At 41.3% G+C, this 21,276-nt stretch overlaps 1 protein-coding gene across 8 annotated transcripts in view; it reads right to left on the reverse strand.

Annotated features, from left to right (window-relative positions):
• The window catches only part of PPFIBP1 (PPFIA binding protein 1), a 153,643-nt gene that overhangs the window by 55,001 nt on the left and 77,366 nt on the right, over window positions 1–21,276 (reverse strand). For 2 of the 8 annotated variants that reach the window (XM_032473420.1, XM_032473418.1), the window contains exon 1: window positions 8,890–8,908. The exons of 5 other annotated variants lie outside the window; for them this stretch is intronic. Coding sequence is in view for 1 of the 3 variants with exons in the window: in XM_032473424.1 (XP_032329315.1) it covers window positions 15,743–15,818 (76 nt within the window). In the remaining 2 variants the exon portion in view is untranslated. Of the gene's footprint in view, window positions 1–8,889; window positions 8,909–15,742; window positions 15,915–21,276 lie in introns of those variants that run through there. One more of the 8 variants, XM_032473424.1, reaches the window with a different exon arrangement.

Genomic DNA, 21,276 nt, shown 5'->3' on the forward strand with positions numbered 1-21,276 from the left:
TAAATTCATCTCCATTTTGTAAAGGAGAGCAAAAATGTCTGTTGATTTTTTTGCCTGTAAAGACAGCAAGTAAATATAACAAAAAACAGTTTACAAAGACCAGTTTTAAACCTAGGTCTGTCTGATTTCTGCTATTCTATTGAATTTGTTTATCTGATCCTATCTGAAAGATGGATTTATACTGAAATTGTGTCACAATCTACTCACTCTTTTACCAGTTAAAAAATAAATTGAAATGATCCTTGACAAAAAAAAAAAAATTTGGTCATTAACAGGAAAAAGTCAAATCATGTGATTTTCAATATTAATGAATACATTTTAGGTACCAGCTAAGCCCCCCTATAAATTCTCCCAACAGGCCCAAATAAAGCTACTTTGCAGATACTACAGTAGCAAATATCTGGGAACTAAAGGGTATGCTGTTTAACAGAAACCTTTGCCCTCTGTTTCTAAGCAACCAGATCTCACCACTTTATTTTTACAAACATATTTACAGTTCTGATAAACGACTTCTTGGATCAGTTCTTCACTGTGCGTCCACTTTAACAGAATGCCATTTAATCATTGCAAAATCTTACTTTGTTTTTATAGTTTTCACAGATTTCATCTGAGAATTTCCCAGAACTTTTCTCCGTTCAGAAGGTATAAAATAGCATTACCATTTTATGTAGAAATACTACAGTACAAAAATAACCAGGGCTTGTATTTACAGTCACCTAGAAATAAGGGGGTTAACAAGCTAGGTTATGAACCTAGGAGTTCTCAAAAATTTACTTGCACAATTGGCAAGTATACAGTCCAGAGAGCTGGGGCACACATTTAATAAGCACACTTCAGGCTGAAAAACTCAAAACATGAAAACTGAGGACATAAAGGATTAAGCCAAAGAGTATTCAGTCCCTGAATTTTATATAATTAAGCGGCTTGCATTCCCCTTCATTTTAAAAGTTGCACTTCAAAGAGCTCTAGATAGATGTTAATATATATATATAAGACAGATGTGTATATTATATGTAAGATAGAGGCATACATATATTATAAGATAGAGGTATATATTATAAGATAAAGGCATATGTAAGATAGAAGCATATATATTATAAGATAGATGCATATATATATGGGGGAAGGCAGAGATACATGCCAGGCTTAGCTATAAACACGGGGAATGCTAATAAAATAATGCTCTCATTAGAAAAACTCATCACCTCACTAAATGAAAAAAACAAATAATCCTCTTCGTTAGCAACTGTATTTTGTATAGAGCATGAACACGTTTTCAAGAAAGAAAGGTAGTTATCTATTTCTTCTCTGTTCTGTTCAATGAACCTTTCAAATGCTATGACATGGAGGTATGAAAACCTAGGCTCTGCTTTTCAAAGTGTTGGTGAAGAATCAGTTTTTTAAAAAATTTAGTTTGTTAGACACCAAGTCTTTGTTTAACATAATAAAAATATGATGACATTAAATTGTTACAAAAGTTTATAAATACTTACTCTGGACCTCTATACGTATCACACAGTAGCCTATGTGTAACAGTAAGGAGAGACAGACAGCAAACACAGTGAACAAGTGTGAATATAATATGGCACACGTGGTAGGTGCTAAGGGAGAAAAACTGAGCAGGATGAAGGGGTCAGGAATTTGACGGGGTTTGCAAATTCAACAGGGAGGTCAGGGAGGATGACGGATTCAAAGGCCAAAGATCTCTTTAATAAATTAAAAGTAGTTAAATACAGGTGGTAGTTCAGTGGTATCCCAAGTATAGAATTCTCACAAATCGATTAGAAAAAAGGGAGGGGTGAAGATATGGACAGACATGTAACAGAAGAGGAACCATTTTGAAGAGATGCTTAATGTTATTAATAGCCAAGGAATTTAAGACAACCATGTGATGTCATTTTAAACCTACTCAGTTGGCCAAAAAAATTGATACTACCAAGTATTGTAAAAGGATGTGAATTCACAGAATCTCTTACAGAGTGGTAATGGGAATGTAAAACGGGCTAAAATTAAACATCCACATTCATTTTCAATCTAGCAATATTTACACCAAGGTATATTACCATGAGAAATATACAAATGTTCATAGCAGGACTTGCCACAAGGACAAAAATGTGGAAACAACCCAAATGTCCATCAACGTTAGAGGAGATAAATAAACAGGAATGTTTATGCAATGCAATTACAATTTTCAAAACAAATTAAAGCAATATATGTGTAGTATGGACAAATCTATGCAATATAATAGCACATAAAACAGAAAGTCTCTGGTAAATTCAGCAAGACTTTTTGTTAAGTTAAAACAATTAAATAGAAATATATAAATACACATAATATATATTAGAAATACATATAGATTCAATGTAACTATACAAAAAGAAAAAGGGAATGATAATACGAAATTCAGGATGATGGCTGCCCCAAGCCAGGGATGCAGGGGGATAGACTAGGAAAGAAAGGAAGCACATTGTAAACCTGGGAAAGAAGAAGCGGCTTAATTAATACAAGAAAAATAATTTCCAATCAAGAAGTGTTACCAGAAAGAAAGAGGGATTATTTTATAATGATAAGAGTCAATTCACCAGGAAGTCCTGACAATCACAAATGTTTCTGCAACTAGTAACAGAGTTTCAAATTACATGAAGCAAAAACTGACACAATTAAGGGAGAATTACACAAATTTAGTCCGTTTATATTTAATGTAATTGTTGATATTGACAGATTAAAGTCTACTGTCCTGCCATTTTTTTGTTTGTTTGTTTGTCTTATATACCGTTTGTCCTCCTTTTCAACCTTCTTTTGGAATGCCAAAGTACGGAAAAATCCAGTAACAATACAGATTTGAGCAACACTATCAACCATCTTGACCTAATTCAATTTATAGAACAAAACGTCTAAATGCAGAATAAACATTCTTTTCAATTCACGTGTTACATTTACCAGGATACACCATGCAGATAGGCAAGGCCACAAAATAATTCACAGTAAATTCCAAATGGGCGTTAAAAGAGTACACAGAAGAAAAGGCAGCCCAAAGTGGTAAAGTACTAATTTTAAGAATAGAATTTCCATATGTGTTAAAAGTCTGGCTTGAGCTGTTTAAGAGGCAGCCTTACTTTGTGAACATCTGTGTTGAAGAGGCTATATGTCAATTTTCATGGCTGGATGAAAGTATTTTTTAAAATAGAAAGGCTAAATGAGAAGGTTTCAGAAAATCCCATGCTCTGTAAAGATTTTCCTGTATCCTCAAAAACATTTCCGAGAGGAAGATTCCCCTGGGCCACTTCATGTACTTAATACAATGGAATATTATTCCAAGACAATGGAATTATTACTCCACAATGAAAAAAAAGATTGATACAGACGATAATATTATGCTGAGCCGAAGAAGACAGACATAAATGACTACGTACTGTGTGATTCCTTTTATTTGAAATTCAATAAAAAGTATGTATGTACAGAAAGTGGAACAATAATTACTTGCAGAAAGTGATGAATAATTGAAGGAGATACTGGGAACTTTCTGCTCAATATTTTGATGGAGGTGTTGGTTATACCAGTTTATACATTTGTCAAAACTCATCAAATTGTGCATTTAAGACATGTGTATTTCACTGTATATAAATTTCACCTCAAATTTTAAAAATAAGGATTGAAAATAGTTGTTAGAAATTAGAAATGAAACAGTATTTTTAAATGAGCCAAATAAATAAATGGATGGATATAAGTAGGATATACATGGCCTTAAAATAATATGTTGTGAATAAAGGATAATAAGTAATCCAATTATACGTGCCTGAAGTCCAAAATGATACTCAGAATATGCAGCTTCCTTTGTTCTAATTCTTTGCTTACCCAGAAGCCTGCCAATTACAATTTCGTCTTCTGGGTGGATAAAACCATTTAGAAAATTAAAACTTTAACGTCCAATAATTCTCACAAGAAATCAAATGTATTTCTGCCTTCTAAGTACTTAATGCATACTTCTTTGAATGACTTGCCAAAGGAAAAGGCACCAGAAAATATACAACAGAGGATTTGAGTTCAAGGTCGTAGTTCAAACTGGACAAACCCTTATTTGTTGAGTGATATAAACAACAGATCAGTTCTGCCTGCAAGAGTCCTCAGTCTTGTGGTTTCCTATTCCAATGGTTTATAAAAATAAGTTCAGAAAAGTTCTAGGAAAACAATCTCCTGGGGATAACATTCATATATTAAAGTAAGGTCAAACAAACAAACAAACAAAAAAATCAAGTAAAGCATGTTTGGGGTGTATTTCAAACTTGGTAAGGACTCGTTTAGAACAGATATGAATATGGTAAAACATCAGGGAAAGTTCCAGCAACGGGTGTGGTGGCCATAGGGCTGGCAGAAAACCACACTTTTTACAGGATTGCTAACTAACTGATGTTTTAGGTCAGGCCAGCTGCCCAACCTCTCCCTGAAGAAAGGAAGAAAGAAAAGAGGAAGGAAAGAAGAGAAAGAGAAAGAGAGAGGAAAGAAAGGAAAGAGAAAGAAAAGAAAGAAAGAAAAGGAAGAAAGAAAGAAAAGGAGAGAAAAGAGAAGAAGGAAAAGAAAGAAAAAAAAAAGACTAAGAAAATTAGAAAGTCTGTTTCTAAACAGTGGTGAGAATGACTTTTGTTCTAGCTTTCTCAGCTTTCCTTGGGTAAAATGTTTAGGTTTGAAAGGGACCTTCTAATTTCGTGAGGTGTGCTAAGACATTTTAAAGAAGAAATCCCTCCTGTGGAAGACAGGGTGTTTACAAACATTCAACCAATCAACCAAGGTGGCGGTGGAGGGGGTGCCATGTGGTCATTTTGAAAACAATACAGCTTCATATAAATTACCCACAGATCTCTCACCAATTTCTTCCCCCCAAGAAGCTCGCTAGGGATGTCAGTGCAAAATGATTTCCCATGGAGGCAGCAATACAATCGTAACAAAGAAATGTCTTAAAAAACTGGAGGAGGAAGTATTGAGTGGTTCTCCAGGTGAGGGGCCTGGCCAGCAGCGGCATCAGCATCTCACCTGTGAGCTCAGCTAGATGTAAATCCTTGGGCCAACACCTTCTGAATCAGAAACCTGGGGCCCCTGGGTTTTAATGAGCTGCCGGCGACTCTGAGGTGCACACCGTCCGGTGCTGGCGCACAGGAGGCCCTCCTTCCCCTGGGACAAGCCCTGCCCAGGTGAGGTGGGACCGGCTACCAAAGCAAACAAGGGCAGAGCTCCTCTCCCCAGCTCCGACTTCTTACTTCGGATCCAAAAGTAACAGCTCTGAAGAGGCAACTCAGATTTTAATCCAAAATATCTCTCCCTTTAAACTTCAACTAAGTCGGGATGTCTGCAACATTTTAAGATTCTTATGCAACCCTCCTTCCTGGTTCTCTGCTATGTATCTGTCATCACGTATTTCCTCCTCTCCACTGTATTAGTCCAAATCCTTTTGCCTCCAGTCTCCTCTGACATCCCTAGAAAATTAATCCAGGATCACTTGACAAGTACAACGTGGTAAGAAGTGGGGGTCGGGGGTGGGGCAGGGGAGGTGCTGAAAACAGTAGGGGTGGGGACGCTGGCAGCAGGGGTGATATCCACGGTTACAACACACGTGTAGGAAGTTTGTCAAACTGTAAAAGTAAGTATAACATTGGTGACACAACTGGAAATTTGAACATTATGCATGTGATGATATTAAGGAATTATTTTACATTTTATGTTATAATAGTTGTCTTTTTCTTAAAGGGTTCTTATTTTCTAGAGATGAGCAAAATATTCATGGATGAAATGATATGACATCTGGAATTAGCTTTAAAATGATAAAGGAGAAGAGTTAATAAGGGTAAAGATAGAGATGAAACAAGCTAAGCCACAATTTGATCATTGTTGAAGAGGGCGGATAAGCACGTGGGCCAACATGATACTATTCTATCTACATTTTTATCTATTTGAGCATTTCCATTATAAAACATTTAAAAATCTTCATCCATATCTTCAGCTTTGTCTTTTTTTTTTTTTTTAAGGGAGGGTTATTAGGTTTTATTTTTATTTATTTATTTTAATGGAGGTACTGGGGACTGAACCCATGACCTCGTACATGCTAAGCACGTGCTCTGTCACTGAGCTATATGATTCCCTCCTAAATTAGGTTTATTCATTTTTGGAGGAGGTACTGGGTATCGAACCCAGGACCTTGTGCATGCTAAGCACGCGCTCTACCACTTGAGCTGTACCCTCCCCCCCGTATCTTCAGACAATAGGACTTTCAAACAGCCTTGAGCATGATATAATTGTCTTGAATATTTTTCTATCATAACCTTAAGCATATGAAGGGCTCCCCAAATATTTACAAACCAAATAAGAAAATACTTGTTATTTTAACCACCTGCAAAAACATAAACACACGCTCAGAAAATGGAATAGCCTCTCACAGAGAGCTGTTAAGACAGAGCATAAACGAGGGCATACTCATGACTGCGTATTAGTAGAAGTTCCTTCCCTCGCTTACTAAAACGGAAAGCCACAAAAGGTGGCAAGCATTCAAATAAATGAAGCAGCAAGGAAAACTGGAAAAAAAAATAAAGAGAAATGAACCTTTCGGCTCTATGCTATTAATACTTAGGAATGGTAACAAAAAGGGAGTTGATTTTAAGAAGTTCATTACCATAAGCCAGGATCATCTACTTCTTGAATAAAATGCTGCTGCTGCTATTTGAAAAACTGATGTGCATGAAATGTCAGTAAACTTGAAGATGCTGGGATAAACTGAAAGAACATCACACTTCTCTCTACTATTATTAGCTATTGATACCACTGCACAAAATTATGGATTTGCCTAAGGTCACTCAAGAAGTGAGTCCCAAACCCAAGTATACCTCTCAACAGGTTTTTATCAAACCGCTGGTGTGCCCTAGCTAGGGTCACCACCCGTGACCTATCTCACACGCTTCTAGTCCAAATTACATACTACCTCCAGGTCACCCACCCCTGCCTGCCTCTTATGCTGGACGACACACCCTTCTCTGAGCACACTCTGCTCCCTCACCTCTGGCTGTCGCTTCCCTCCTGGTACCACCCCTCCGAAGCCCTGGGACACACACTTTCAAGACCCAGCTCAGGCATCCTTTCCTCCGAGGCCCTGGTTACCCCTCCCAGGGCATCCTGGGCATGCTTCCCAAGAGCCCTAATTTTACACTATCTGTCTCCTTGACTAGGCTGTGAGCTCCTTGAAAACGGAGACTGTATTTCTGATCTCTGCATCCCCATCATCTCACGTGATAGACAGCAAATGCTTACGGTACAAATGCGTAAGCCCCAGGGGTTCCTCAAACATGCACACTTTCATGCCGTAACCACTCTACCTCCTGCACACTCTGTTCTGGCTAATAGTGTGAGCTTCCTCTTGGCTGCACAGGCCAGAAACCCATCTTCTCACCTTAACTTTAAGATAAATTTGGATCAGTCTGATCACTGCCATCACCCTCGCTGGCTACAATCCCATACAGTGAGTTTTCACGCTCTTTAGAAGGTAGGTGAACCAGATCATGATGTTACTTTGGAATGATGTTATTCCGACGAGTTTGCAAACTTAATTCCTAATATGATGGAGGAGCATCAGGGGGCCTGAGCAGGTTTCAACTTCTAATATTTCCATCCACTCTTACCCTCAGCCCTACCCTTCTCTTCTTTTTAGGTCTTGAAAACCTGGAGACTCCTCTCTCTCCTGTTTTCCTCCCCAGGTCGGCCAACCTAGCCTTCACTAGCCAAGACGTGAGCAGTGTTCCAGCGAAAGGAAGAGTCGCAAGCCTCTCACTTGAAACCAAAAGCTAGAGGTGATTAAGCTTAGTGAGGAGGGCATGTTGAAAGCCAAGACAGGCTGAAGGCGAGGCCTCATATGCCAAATAATTAGCCAAGTTGTGAGCGCAAAGGAAAACTTTCTGAAGGAAATTAAAATTGCCACTCCAGTGAGCACACGGATGATGAGAACGTGAAACAGCCTTACTGCTGCTAAGGAGAAAAGTTGTAGAGGTCTGGAAAGAAGATCAAGCCAGCCACAGCATTCACTCCAGTCAAAGCCTAATCCACAGCAAGGCCCTAACTCGCTTCAATTCTATGAGGGCTGAGAGGTGAGGAAGCTGCATGAAAAAAGGCTGAAGCTAGCAGAGGTTTGTTTATAACATTTAAGGAAAGAAGCCGTCTCTATAACATCAAAGTGCAAGGTGAAGGAACAAGAGCTCATGTAGAAGCTGCAGCAAGTTATGGAGATGGTCCAGCTCAGATAACTCCTGAAGGTGGCTGCACTAGACAACAGATTTTTCAATGCAGATGAGACAGTCTTCTCTGAAAGCCACCTAGGACTTTCATAACTAGGGAGGAGAAGTCAATGTCTGGCTTCAAAGCTTCAAAGACAGGCAGATTCTCTTTTTAGGGGCTAATGCAGCTGGTGACTTTAAGTTGAAGCCAATGCTCCTTTGCCATCCTGACAATCCTAGACCCGTCACAATTGCGCTAAATCTACTCTGCCTGTGCCCTCTCGATGGAACAACAAAGCCTGGATGACAGCACATCTGTTGACAGCATTGTTTACTGAATATTCTAAGCCCACTGTTGAGATCTACTGCCCAGAAAAAAAAAAAAAAAAAAAAAAGGTTCCTTTCATTTCATTGACAATGCACCTGGTCACCCAAGAACTCTGACTGGAGACGTACAATGAGATGACTGCTGTTTTCATGTCTGCTAACACAACATCCATTCTGCAGCCCATGGATCAAGGAGTCATTTCAACTTTCAAGTCTTATTAAGAAATACTTTTTGTAAGGCTGTAGCTACCAAAGATAGTAATTCCTCTGATGGATCTGGGCAAATTAAACTGAAAACCTTATGGAAAGGACTCACCATTCCAGATGCCACTAAGAACATTTGTGATTCGTGGGAAGAGGTCAAAATATAAACATTCAGAGGAGTTTGGAAGAAGTTGATTCCAACCCTCCTGGATGACTTTGAAGGGTTCAAGACTCCAGCGGAGGAAGTTAACTGCAGATGTGGTGAAACAGCAAGAGAAGTAGAATTAGAGGTGGAGCCTGAAGATGGGACTGAACTGCTGCAATCTCATGATAAAACTTGAAGGGATGAGGAGTTGCTTCTTGTGCATGAGCAAAAAAACATGGTTTCTGGAGATGGAATCTCCCCCTCGTGAAGACGCTGTGAAGGCTGTTGAAATGACAACAAAGGAGTGAGAATATCGCATAAACTGAGTTGATAAAGCAGTGACAGGGTTTGAGAGAATTCCAATTCCAAAAAAAGTTCTGCTGTGAGCAAAACGTGCTATTGAACAGCACTGCATGTGACAGAGAAATCATTTATGAAAGGAAGAGTCCATTGATGAGGCAAACTTCATTGTCTTATTTTAAGAAACTGCCACAGCCACCCCAACCTTCAGCAACCACCACCCTGATCAGTCAGCAGCTGACAACATCTCACTGAAGCAAGACCCTCCACCAGACCAGTACACACGTCTCGACTCGCAGGAGGCTCAAATGATGGTTAGCATTTTTTTTTAGCAATAAAGTGTTTGTGTTTTTTTAATGACGGTATGTACATTGTTGTTTTTTAAGACACAATGCTATTGCGCATTTAACAGACCATAGTATAGGGTAAACATAACTTTTATGTGCACTGGGAAACCAAAAAATTCCTGTGACTCCCTTTATTGCAATATTTGCTTTATTGCAGTGGTCTGGAAACAAACCCACAATATCTCCAAGCTATATGTCTGTAACTTGAACTACTTATATGTTTAATTAAATGCATTTCAGCAGCAAAACACATACAATTTCTGATCTACTGCTTTAATACAGCAATAAACGCTGTAACATTTTGCCCTAAAGTTTCATAGTTTGTCATTCATACAACATGGCCCAAAACATACTGTATTTAAAAATGGAAGAATCGTGCCAGCATACCAAATTGACTGGGAAGAGTGGTAAAAATTGTGGGCTTGGGAACAGTTTTGTACCAAAATAAGACTGTAATAACTTTTAAAACTAAACTGGTAGACAATTTCTATTTGTTTCTATCTCAATTGAGTGTCAGTTACAGTCTTGGCTGTGTAGTAAGTGGAGGGTCAACATTTTTTTTTCTTTTATAGCACACATGCCTCTAGCCATAATCAGCAGGACAAATATGTTTTCTGCTGTTATAGGAAGAAAAAAAAAGAAAACGAAAACCAGAGCCCTGAAATCATACAGCTGAAAATACAAAATATATTCTTAACATTGTTGTGCAGTATTAAGACATCAAAAGACACATGCAAATTTTGTACAATTAATGAGTACTGAACCAAGTGATAATAGGTCATAATGGTTTTTTAATAATATAATTATTAAGTTATTAATATTTCAGGTCTGTGTGACTAGCACTAATTACTTCAGTGGAAGATGTGGTTAAAGGGGGGGGGGGGTAACAAGAATCAGGAAAGCGAGGCCAAAATTTATTTCCCAAACCCAGGGGTTGGCTGACTACAGCCCGTACGCCAAATCTGACGGGCTGCCTGTTTTTGTAAACAAGGTCTCATTGCGCGCACAGTCCCACTCATTCGGTTCTGTAGCTGCTTTCACGCTACAACAGCAGATTTGAACGGCTATAATCACAAAGCCTACAAACATCTACCATCTGGCCTTTTGCAGAAAAGGTTTCCCGACCTCCGCCCCAACACATCCCTCAGCCTCCAGAAAGTAGTACACAGACCCCTTTCCTATTTGCTCATTTGCCCACTGACTGCACAATGTTTATTGAGAACATTATATATCAGGCCCTATTCTAAGTGGTGAATATATTGATGATACAGCAATAAAAAAAAAAAAGAAAGAAAGAAAGAAAATGGAAAAGAAAAAAAAAGTAAATGAAAAGTAGTTGCTCTGATGAAGTATCTGCTCTAATGGCAAGAAACCATAAACAAATAGATATATGGTAGATCAGATGGTGATAAACAGTATGGGGAAAACAAAGCAGGGAAGGGTGATAAATACAACATTAGCTTACGACCTATTAAGCACTGTTTTCAGTGCTTTTCATGTATTAATTCATTAAATCTTCACAATAACCCTACTGACATGATACTTACTCCTCTTTTATAGGTGATAAAACTGAGGTACAGGAAGGGGACCCAAGTCATACAACCAGAATGGATTTGAAGCCAGAGCCCACGATCTTAACTGCACATTCTGCTGGCTCTTTGTGCAGAAAGGGAATGGCAGGGAGTTACAATTTTAATATGGTGATCAGGGAAGGTCCTACTGATAAAATGACAATGAACAAAGCCCTGAAAGAAGTGAGAGAGAAAATCAGATGAATACACAGGAAGAGCTTCCACGTAGAAACAACAGCCAGTGCAAAGGCCCTGAGGAAGGAGAGCTTCAGGTATCTGAGGTCAGCATGGGGAGAGGAGAACGGAGGAGGGGAATTTACATAGAGTGAAATGCACAGATCTTAACTACACATTGTGATGAGTTCTGACAAGCGCACACACCCTCTAACAAGATACCAACATTCCTATCACCTCGTGCATGTTTTGATGAAAAAGATAACAGAACCTGATACAGCGTTTAGGAAAAAGAAAGGATTCAAGGCCATGGCCCAATCCACAGAAAGATGGAGTAGCCATTTACTGAGGTGACTACCCGCCCACTTCCAACCCAAACGTGACAAGTACTCCTTCCACCCACCAAAGGAAGCAAGAAGAACTATGAAACTATCCCCCACGGAGAGTCAGCCCCACCAGGCTTTACACGAATGAAACCAGCCTTTACACGAATGAAATGACATACACGAATGTTTCATTCGTGTATGTCATGGCAGAATAGCCAAGGGAAATCCACGACCACAGCATCAAGCACTCTTTTTTTTTAAAAAAAAAACCTCTACCACCAGGTACCGTATGGAACCACTGGCTATCTCTACTAGATGCTGTACTTGGCTAAAGAAAAGGAACGTCTCTGGCAGGTGGGCTCACTTGACTAGGTCCACAGAATGTCGTCTCTTCCAGACTGAGCTTTTTAAGAATGAAGGTCCCACACTTAATAATTTCTATACCAAGCTTAGCTCAGGACATGGTGCTCAACAACGGTTTGATGAAGAGATGAATGGCCGTCTGTTTACATCCATCAATCAGAGTCACTCATTAATCACCACCAAACATGCTATGGAGTACTGCATATGAAAGGAGAGCCCATTAATGGGCTTGTTCGACCCTTTTGTGTCTTAGATCATCAACCTAGATTTTGTTTTCGTATAAATAAAAGTTCTGGCAACCCATAGCTTTCAGGAGACAGAGAAGAAAAGTGGAGCAAGTAAAAGATGCTGAATTGTCTTAGGAATTTGAGAGCTTGCTTTCAGTATCGCTATATATTGACTTGCCTAGGGTCAGGCGACCAAAAATAATCAGGATTTTCAGTACTTTATCTGGTAGAACTAGTGTTTCAAAATGACACGGCCAACTTATACCTTCACTCATACACACACGTCTATATATTTACTCCAAGAACATTTATCATTCACCCACCACATGCCTGGAGCTGTTCTAGGTACTGAGGAGCTTTCATTCAAGTGACCATCCCCAATTTCCGCATTTGCTTTCCAATAAAGTCCATCTCAGGGACCTGGTAAACTGAGCCCACCTGCCATAGATGCAGCTTTTCCCTGGCTAAGTATAGCATCTCTCTTATTTTCTAAAACCTAAGCAGAACCATTAACGTACGCCAGGACTCTTAATGTATACATGTGCCACTAGTCAGTAGCTTACTGAGTTCTTCTGAACTTGCTGGAAGCCCCAATATGTAAACCAAAAGTTAAAGGGGCTAGAAAGTCTTGCTACAGTGACAAGAGGGGAACAGCTACCAGAGACAAACCTCTGCTAAAACCATCTTACCAGGGGATAGGAAGAGAGATTAAACCTTGTGTAGCCACCCGGAATGTCTGAGGCCTGTGGAGTGAGGTCTGAATAACAGAGTGCATCTGAGTGGACAGGGAAGATCGGATAGTTATTTATGCAAAGGAAGAAACCGGGGGCTAGTCTGATTGTCCTGTGCCCCAAGGAGAGGAAGTCTGAGGGAGGCAGGACTACTCTCAAAAAACAGTCCACAAGCCAGATGGAAAACTAGCTCAGAAGGTGGTCACATGGTAGCCCCTGGGCTTCTGTTCTTCAGAGAGATCAAGTGTCAGGACCATCTGGTTACCAGGTGGATGTTAGAAAACGTGGGCTCCTCTCTGGAGCTTCTTGAAAGTTTCTGTTGTCCCCTGGGGTCCCCTCCAGTCGGAACTCAGCCATGGCTATCAGGAGGAGGAACCATAGCTTAAGGAGGGGTTTTTGGTCCTTGGCCCTGGAACGATCCAGATCTAGGAGAGCCTCTCGAGCTACCTGGCTGCCTCTGAAGGGAGAGGGTCCCAGGCCTTCCTCTGCTCAGGTACAGTCAATAAAAAGAAACCAGCCAGAGACACAGAACTTCTGGGGTAGAAATCTGTGCTTTAAAGGACAGCTGATATCCTTACTGTTTATTAGTTTTGTTTAAAATGTGGCCCACTGCTTTGTTTTAACCAAGAAATCCATCCCTTCAGAGGGTGACAGAGAAAATGAGTCTCATTCATTAAATCTTTTTTTTTTTTTAAACACCAAGAGGTCGAGTAGGCCGCAGGCCTGTTCCGATTCCACGTGAGGCTTCCCCAAGAGGTGCCTTTCTTCCAGAGACTCAGCAAAAGCAGAGCATGGGGTGGGGGGATCCCCCAAGCTAACCAAGGACCTTCACCTGCAAAGAACTCCTTGTTTAGAGGGTATTCAGTCTGCGGGGAGGGCAGGAAGGAGGAAGGGAGAGTTGGCTGTATAATGAAGAAACAGAGAGCAGATTTTTGTCTCAGGGAAGTAGATATATTCCTTATTTAGTAGAAATTTTATAATATTCCACTTCATCTTAATAGTAAAGATTACCAGGGCCTTTCACCAGAGGCAGGAAGGAGCCTGGCCCTTGGTCCCCGTGCACACGGCTACAGGCTCACAGACGTACGGGTGAGGAGGACGTCACGCAGTCTCTGAGCATCCCAAGGCTGCTTCCTTCAGGGATGTACGGTTTTACTAACAGGTTGCTGATGTTACAGAATATGCCAGAGACCAGACAAACCTGACTCGTTTAGTAGCAAGGGGAGAAAACTGCCACCTGTCCTGGCCTCTTAGGCTGGAAGACATGAAATACGGGTTTTGTCTCAACGCCCAGAAGCCTAAGAAGGTGCATACCAGTCACACTAGCACATGATACGGTGGGAAAACAGGGGGCGGGGCAAGTTTAAAAACATAGACAGGGGCACACAAGCGTTGACAGGAGCCAAGGGTCTGCAGAGAAAGAGGCTTGGCAGATGCCTCCACCTTCCAGAAGCTGGGAAAAGCCCAGAGGGGAAACGAAGGCATCCTTCAGCTCAAGAACCTACGTCTCGGAAGGTATCACAACAACCTGCCAGGAAGTTCAGCTGGGACCTCTTGGAATAAACAGTCAGTCCGAAGCACTGGAGAGCTGTGAGTGTCAAAACCACTCAGCTAAGCAAGGCTCATGTGGAAAATAAAGGACACGCGTGAACGATGTAACCAAAACAAGTGTCACGTCAAAACACACCACAGATCAACACATTACAGGGTTTTAAATCCTCAGGACTTGGAATGGGTTAGACATTTTACAGGTCCTGGGCTTGGGGGGGAAGGGTGCAGCTGAAGCCCCCTTACTAATGGTGTCACTCTCATATTTGTTTTCACTTATCTGACACTTTTTGGCCTAATAACTCATGAGGTGCTCGGAAGAGAGAGCACTGTTAACTGCAGAGGTCACACTGCTGACACGAAGGTGCCCGAATGGGTAGCGAAAAGGGTGACAATTCAGCTAATTTACATATTTCTTTTGGTAAATGATCTAAAGACGATTCCAAAATGAGTACAGCTAGATTTCTGAGCCTACTTTGTATCAAGGCTCAACTCTAAGTGGTGTGATGGGTTGAACTGTGTCTCCCTCACAAATTCACATGTTGAAGTCCTAACCCCCAGTGCCTCAGAATGTGACCCCTCGTTTGGAGGGAGGGTCTTGACAGAGATACTGAAGTGAAAACGGGGTCATTCAGGGGGGCCCTATACTAGTATGACTGGCATCCTCATAAACGGGGAAATTTGGACAGAGAGAGATGCAGAGATGGGAGACGATGTGAAAACACAAGGAGAAGATGGTCATCTACAGGCCAAGGAGAGAAGCCTGGAACAGGTGACTCCCTCACCGCCCTCAGAAGGCTCCAAGCCGGCCAGCATTTTGACTTTGGACCTCCAGCCCCCAGAACTGGGATATTACACTTCTGTTGTTCAAGGCACCCAGTCTGGTACTTGGTTATGGCAGCCTAGCAGACCATCCCAAGGCGGGAGGTCTGGCATGAGAAGCTGGGCTGTGGCAGCAGCAGATCGCCCAGCCACCGGGGGTAAGAGGTCCCATGATTACATAGGCACAGGGCATCCTACGAGGCAGGGTTTCAAGTGGAGCTGGCCTGAAAAACCCAGCTACAGCTCTGCATAGAAGAACGAGTTTCCTAAGGCAACAGTGTGCTAGCCACGAGACACTCTCTCCAGTGACAACATTCAACACTTGCCTTTATGACCCAGGAACGAACAGGATACACTAATTCAGTTACATACAGCATATTCAGCACCTGCGATATCGTAACAAACACTTACAGAGCAACTGTCTGCTCCCAGATGCAAATCCTGTTCCTACTGAGTGACCGGACCACGGCCTGCAGGGAGTGTCCATTCGTGTTTGAAATTACAAAGGCATCGAGTATGTATGGTTGTTTTTCATTCTCTCTTAAGACTCCTCCCCAAATAAGACTTAGGCACTTCCATCAATCTGAAAAATGACCGCAAAAAAATCCCTGAATATTCAACACAGAGTTTAAAAACAAGAAACAAAACTGCCCCCAAAAATCAAGGGCAAAATTATCATATTAATACTTACTCAGTGTTTGTTCTGGGGAAGATCCATGCTAGGATCCTGGCAGAGGACACGTGGATATATCACACATACATCAAAGCAATCTAGGGCTGATGAATCGTTCGGTACCAACAATGAAACTGCTTAATAAAATGTGCGATTTAAATTTTTAATAAGATGACTCATGACCAGCAAGAATTAGGTCTCCTCCCATTTCTTCTGCTGCCAGGTCTCGAATACTTCCAGTCATTTTTCACAAGAGCAAACATATCATGTGAAAGAATGTCATGCCTCTTGGGCGAGTCAGAGGCCCTCCTCCACGAAGGGAAACCACAGTAGTCTGGGGGTTTTATGTGCTCAGTTCCACACTTGGATGCTAGGAAACGGCGACATCCTAGATTGTAACTCATTCCTGATCTTCAACCATGAGACAAGTCTATCACCAAGTAAGCAGTGCAGATGTAAGCACACTGGCGTGGAAACACATATACATGTTATCTTGGTCTTGCAAAGAATAATTTCCTACAGCTTCATGGTAAAAGCCTTTTCATACCTACAATTATTACTAAATCATAGGGCCAGCAGGCCTTTCCAGAAGTTGTCCAATTTTCTGCCTCCAAATAGGACAGAGCTATTTTTAATTTGGAGGTAAACCAGATGACGTCCTGGAGCCAGGGTCACCATTCTGGCTGCACAGGCTGTGTCCTGTCCTGGTGAGTGAAGGCTGAAACCCAGCCAGTTCCAGCCCAGGCACTGCATCTGCCTGGAGGGTCACCATTTCTTAGTTGCACAAAAGCTCTCTAAGGACCAGTGCCAAATTCACCTTCTCCTCTGGATACCCTTGGGACATAGGTCTAGTATCACCTCAGCGAAAAGCACTGGTTTTAAACATGTTTAGCTCAGGAAGTAACATAGTCAGTGGGACTGGAGTTTAAAGAATAAAAACGGGAGTATCTCAAAATGAGGCTGGAGATGTTGGCCGGGGCCTTGTCGTGTAGAGCCCATGTGCGCCATTTTGAGACTTTAAAGATTACCCTACACTGAGGGATGGCACTGAATGGTCTTAAGCATGGGGGTGACCTGGCGTGATTCGTGTTCCTAAAAAATCTCTCTGACTCCTATGCAGATAATGAATCAGAGGGAGGCAGAGAAGATGTGGGAAGGTCCAGGTGAGAACTAGCGGATGGATAAAGTGATGACAGTGAGGTGGACAGGACATACTAGTGATGTACTCGATGCGACTCTGTGAATGATCAGATACAGGCAGGAAGTGAGAGAGAGAAGGAACGATGTTCAGCCTACGACACAAAAAACTGGGCAGGTGTCCTACCACTTACAAAGAACACTGCAGGAGGGGCAAGTTTGAGGGGTTAAGGTTATGAGTTCAGTTTTAGAGTTGAGATTTCTATAAAGTAGTGGGTGAAGATGCCTTCTGGTAAATGCTGGTCCTAAAATATGATATACCATACTTACATGTTTTTAAAATAAAACCTGAGAAATACAATTTTAATCCAAGTTTTAGAAGTACTCTGGCCATATGCTGAATGTAAGATTATAGTTTTCAAGTTATTCTCTATGACTACATTCCTGACGCCACCCCCAAGGGACTTTTGGTTTCACCAGTCACTCTGAGAGTAAAGAAATCTAAGAAAAGAGGGGAACAGACAGCCCCGATGGCAGGCATTCCAGGTCACGTAACACCCTGATGGCCATCCCCTTCTCCATCTTGCCCCTACAATTTGTTCCGATCCTCATCCATGGATTTTTGATCAATCAAGACACCAATTTCATTAAGAGCAGTGAGTCTCAGGGAGTGGTCCCCAGATCAAGCAGCAACGGTAGAACTTAGCAATTTAAATGATAATTAGGCCTTATCCCAGACTCATGAAATCAGAAACTCTGAGGGTGGGCCTTGGCAACCTAATCTTTCACAAGTCCTCCTGGTGATTCTAGTGCACATTCAAGTTCAAGAACTACTGACAAGAATCAATCAGATTTCCTTCACGGGTTTGCTTCCCAATTTTCATAATTCTCTTTTCCTATTAAAATTTCCTTGGTGCCTCAAAATCAGTCAACATCTAAGTAAGGCTCCTTCCCCAGGTAATGCCATCTCCCTTTTGGGATGTAAAAGGGACCCTCCTTCAAGTGCCTGGGCACCCAGCTTTGTCTCCACTAATGTGAATCCTAACCACATCCTTGAGTCAACTGTTGGTGGCATCGCCCTTCTGCTCTGAGTTCTCACTTCACTCCACTCGGAATGATGCCTGTATAAGCTATGTCGGCACGTTCCCAATGGGAGCCTCCCTTTTATTTGAATTCATCAGTGTCTAATAGAGAAAACCTAACAGAAGTCTAAATGGTTGTTCGAGATTAGTGTTTCTCAAGGTCTGTGGGCAAGTGCATGTTGAGAGGTCCGATTCTAGGCCCCATTTCTAGTCTACTAAACTAGAAAATTCCGTGGACAGGGACCTGCATTCTTACTGTGCATTGAAACTGATCACCCCTGCCGTAGACGAGCTTCGGCTTGTTAACCACAGGCCTAGATGAACTGCTTTTTGAGCACAGAACACTGAACTGAGCCCTGAACTAAGGTGGAACAAAATGAGTAGAGCTTGCCTTGTTCCTAACCTGTGGTCCACTGGTTAACTGTATTCTGCAGTCTTAAAACAATGACATCATAGTTTGTCCTCTACAAATACTGCAGGATAATTTCTTATCGGTGTGTCTTCCCCAGCCTACACTTATGGATTGACTTTTCAGCCCTAATGAATTTTACCTTTTTATTGTCAGTCCAGATACCTGGACTTTAAGACTATTTATCTTAAGATATCCTTTTGGTCTATTTCTCTTAGAAGATTAGCTTCAACAGAATGTAAACACGGAATTTTAGGTGTAAAAAGAAAATACCAAAATAGCTGCCCAATGACAAAGGACATTATTTATAACTAGTGACACATAGTTCCACAGCCATAAATGTTTCCTGGCTTTGGTTATGAAAGTTAAACTTAGTCCCCCACAACCAACTACCCTATGACCTCCTCCAATCAAGTAGGAGCATGAGCCTCACCCTTGTACACCACTACACACCCCCAAAATGCCTGCAGACAGATACAGTGTCAAAACAAAGATTCCCTACAAAGTGTATTATGTAACAGGAGCAGAAGGAAGAGCCACGTGGTCTTTAATACCACTGCAAGAGAAACAGTTGCGAAACAGAAGAGAAAACGACAAACTCTTTCCTAGAATTAGCATTCAGTCTTTCTCGAAACAATCTGTGTTCATCTTTTTTTGTCAAACATATGGAAATCCTTCTTTAAAAACTGCACCATCCTAATTTTCACCAGCCCTTTCGAAACTGAGCCGAGTAATGGAGAAACAGACAGACACAGACACACACACACATATCTGAAGTTTGTCAAAATTACTAACCTTGCATGGTTCTAATGTATGCTCTTAAGTTTTACTTTTTAAAAAATAGCCAGGTTCCATTTCTGAGATTCATTTTAAGAGGATGATTTTAATAGGTGCTCATGGAAGGAATCTATACTGGCTCACTTGGGCTAGCAGGAAAATTTTTTTTAATTAATGTATAATTTAAATAAAGTAAAAGCCATCCTTTTTAGGTGTACGATTCAATGATTGTTGATAAACATACATAGTTGTGTAAACACCAGCAAAACAGTGTTGAACTGTGTTGCCCAACAGAGCTGCCACACGTGGATACTGAGCCCTTGAAAGGTGGCTGGTCCAAAGTCAGACACGTCGACGTGTTAAATACACACCAGACTCCAGAGACTTGGTTTAAAAAAAAAAGCAGAAGATCTTATTAACATATGGTGAAATTATAGCATTTTCCACATTGTGTTTAATATAATACAGTATAATTAATTTTACCTGTTTCTTTTTCCTTTTTTTATTTACCTATTGGGAAATTAAAAGTTAAAAGGCACTTGCTTGCATCTGTGGTTCAAATTATCTTTTTATTGGACAGAGCTGACACAGATTATTTCCACCCCTCAAAGAGCTCCCTCCGGTCCCTTTACAACAGACATCATGTCCCTCCCCCCAGCTCCTGGCAACCACTGATCTGATTTCTATCCCTAAAGGTTTGCTTTTAAAAATATATCCTCTTTTTGCCTTGTATCTTCGAATTTTCCATAATCATCTTGTACTGTTTCTATAGTTTCTTTTAAAAAGATATTTTTAACTTTAAAGGATATGAAAAAGCCTTGCCTGATCACTTTCTGTAATTTTCATCAGCCAGTATCATTTTTATTAACCAGTTCCAAAGCCACCACAAAGGCATTCTGAGTAGTAAACTGTCTTCCAAAAGGAGACACGCACAAGTGGTTCATAACTGAATGGAGACCATTGTGCAGACACACAACAGCGGCCATTCACAGATGCTGCTGGAGATCTGAGCCAGAGGTGGGGAACCTCCCGTAGCTTAATTTTATTCAGCCTCAGGGAAGTGGAGAAAAAGCTTTATCTGTGCTAAGAAAAGGTTGGACGGAAATAGAAACGTAAGGCACCGAATCGGTAAATCATTTAAAGGTGGGAGGGGGCACAGGGACAGGAGGCTTTGGCCACAGGCAGGATCCACTGGTGGGAACTCTGTGCTGGTTTATGACAATGGCCAAGAGATGGATTCCACATGCTGCCCCAGCCCCCAACCCAGGCTCACCTGTTCCCATTCTGCTTTTCTTCCAATTCCCTTCTCATTAAATTGAGGTTAATTATTATTTATAATGGGTATTCACACATCCTGCTCCTATTCCAGTCACCCTTCATTCATTCTTCAGGAACTATATACCATCTTTCTGATTCTCCAGAATATAAGGAAAACACTGTGGCCACCTCCTATCCACATTCTGTCCCACTGGGTTAGCTGGGGTGCCGCACGTCAGGCTACCTGCCTCTGAACTCCTGAGATCCTTCCGGATAATCAGCACATCTCCTTCAGCACATCTCCTTAGGTGTCCACCCCTGGCTCCCACCTCCACCCCTTTCCTTTGCAGTCCCCTAGAGAATGTGAACAAAGGTCTTCGCATTTTGAGCATCTAATTGCTAGTCCTTTAAGGAAAGGTAGTTAAAAGGTGGTAAAATGCTAACTGGGCTCTTTGGTGGTCTGTGGTCTCATTTCCCCTGAGATAACTAAAAGTACCTGTGGAGTCTACAGCTTCCGCATCCTCCCCTTAAAAATGTCTTGTGGAAAACTTCTTCCACCAAGGGGACCATCTAACCAACTTAGAATAGTAACAAAGGGAGAATGACTGTT

Source organism: Camelus ferus, chromosome 34 (assembly GCF_009834535.1).
Source record: "Camelus ferus isolate YT-003-E chromosome 34, BCGSAC_Cfer_1.0, whole genome shotgun sequence".
Lineage (NCBI taxonomy): Eukaryota > Metazoa > Chordata > Mammalia > Artiodactyla > Camelidae > Camelus > Camelus ferus.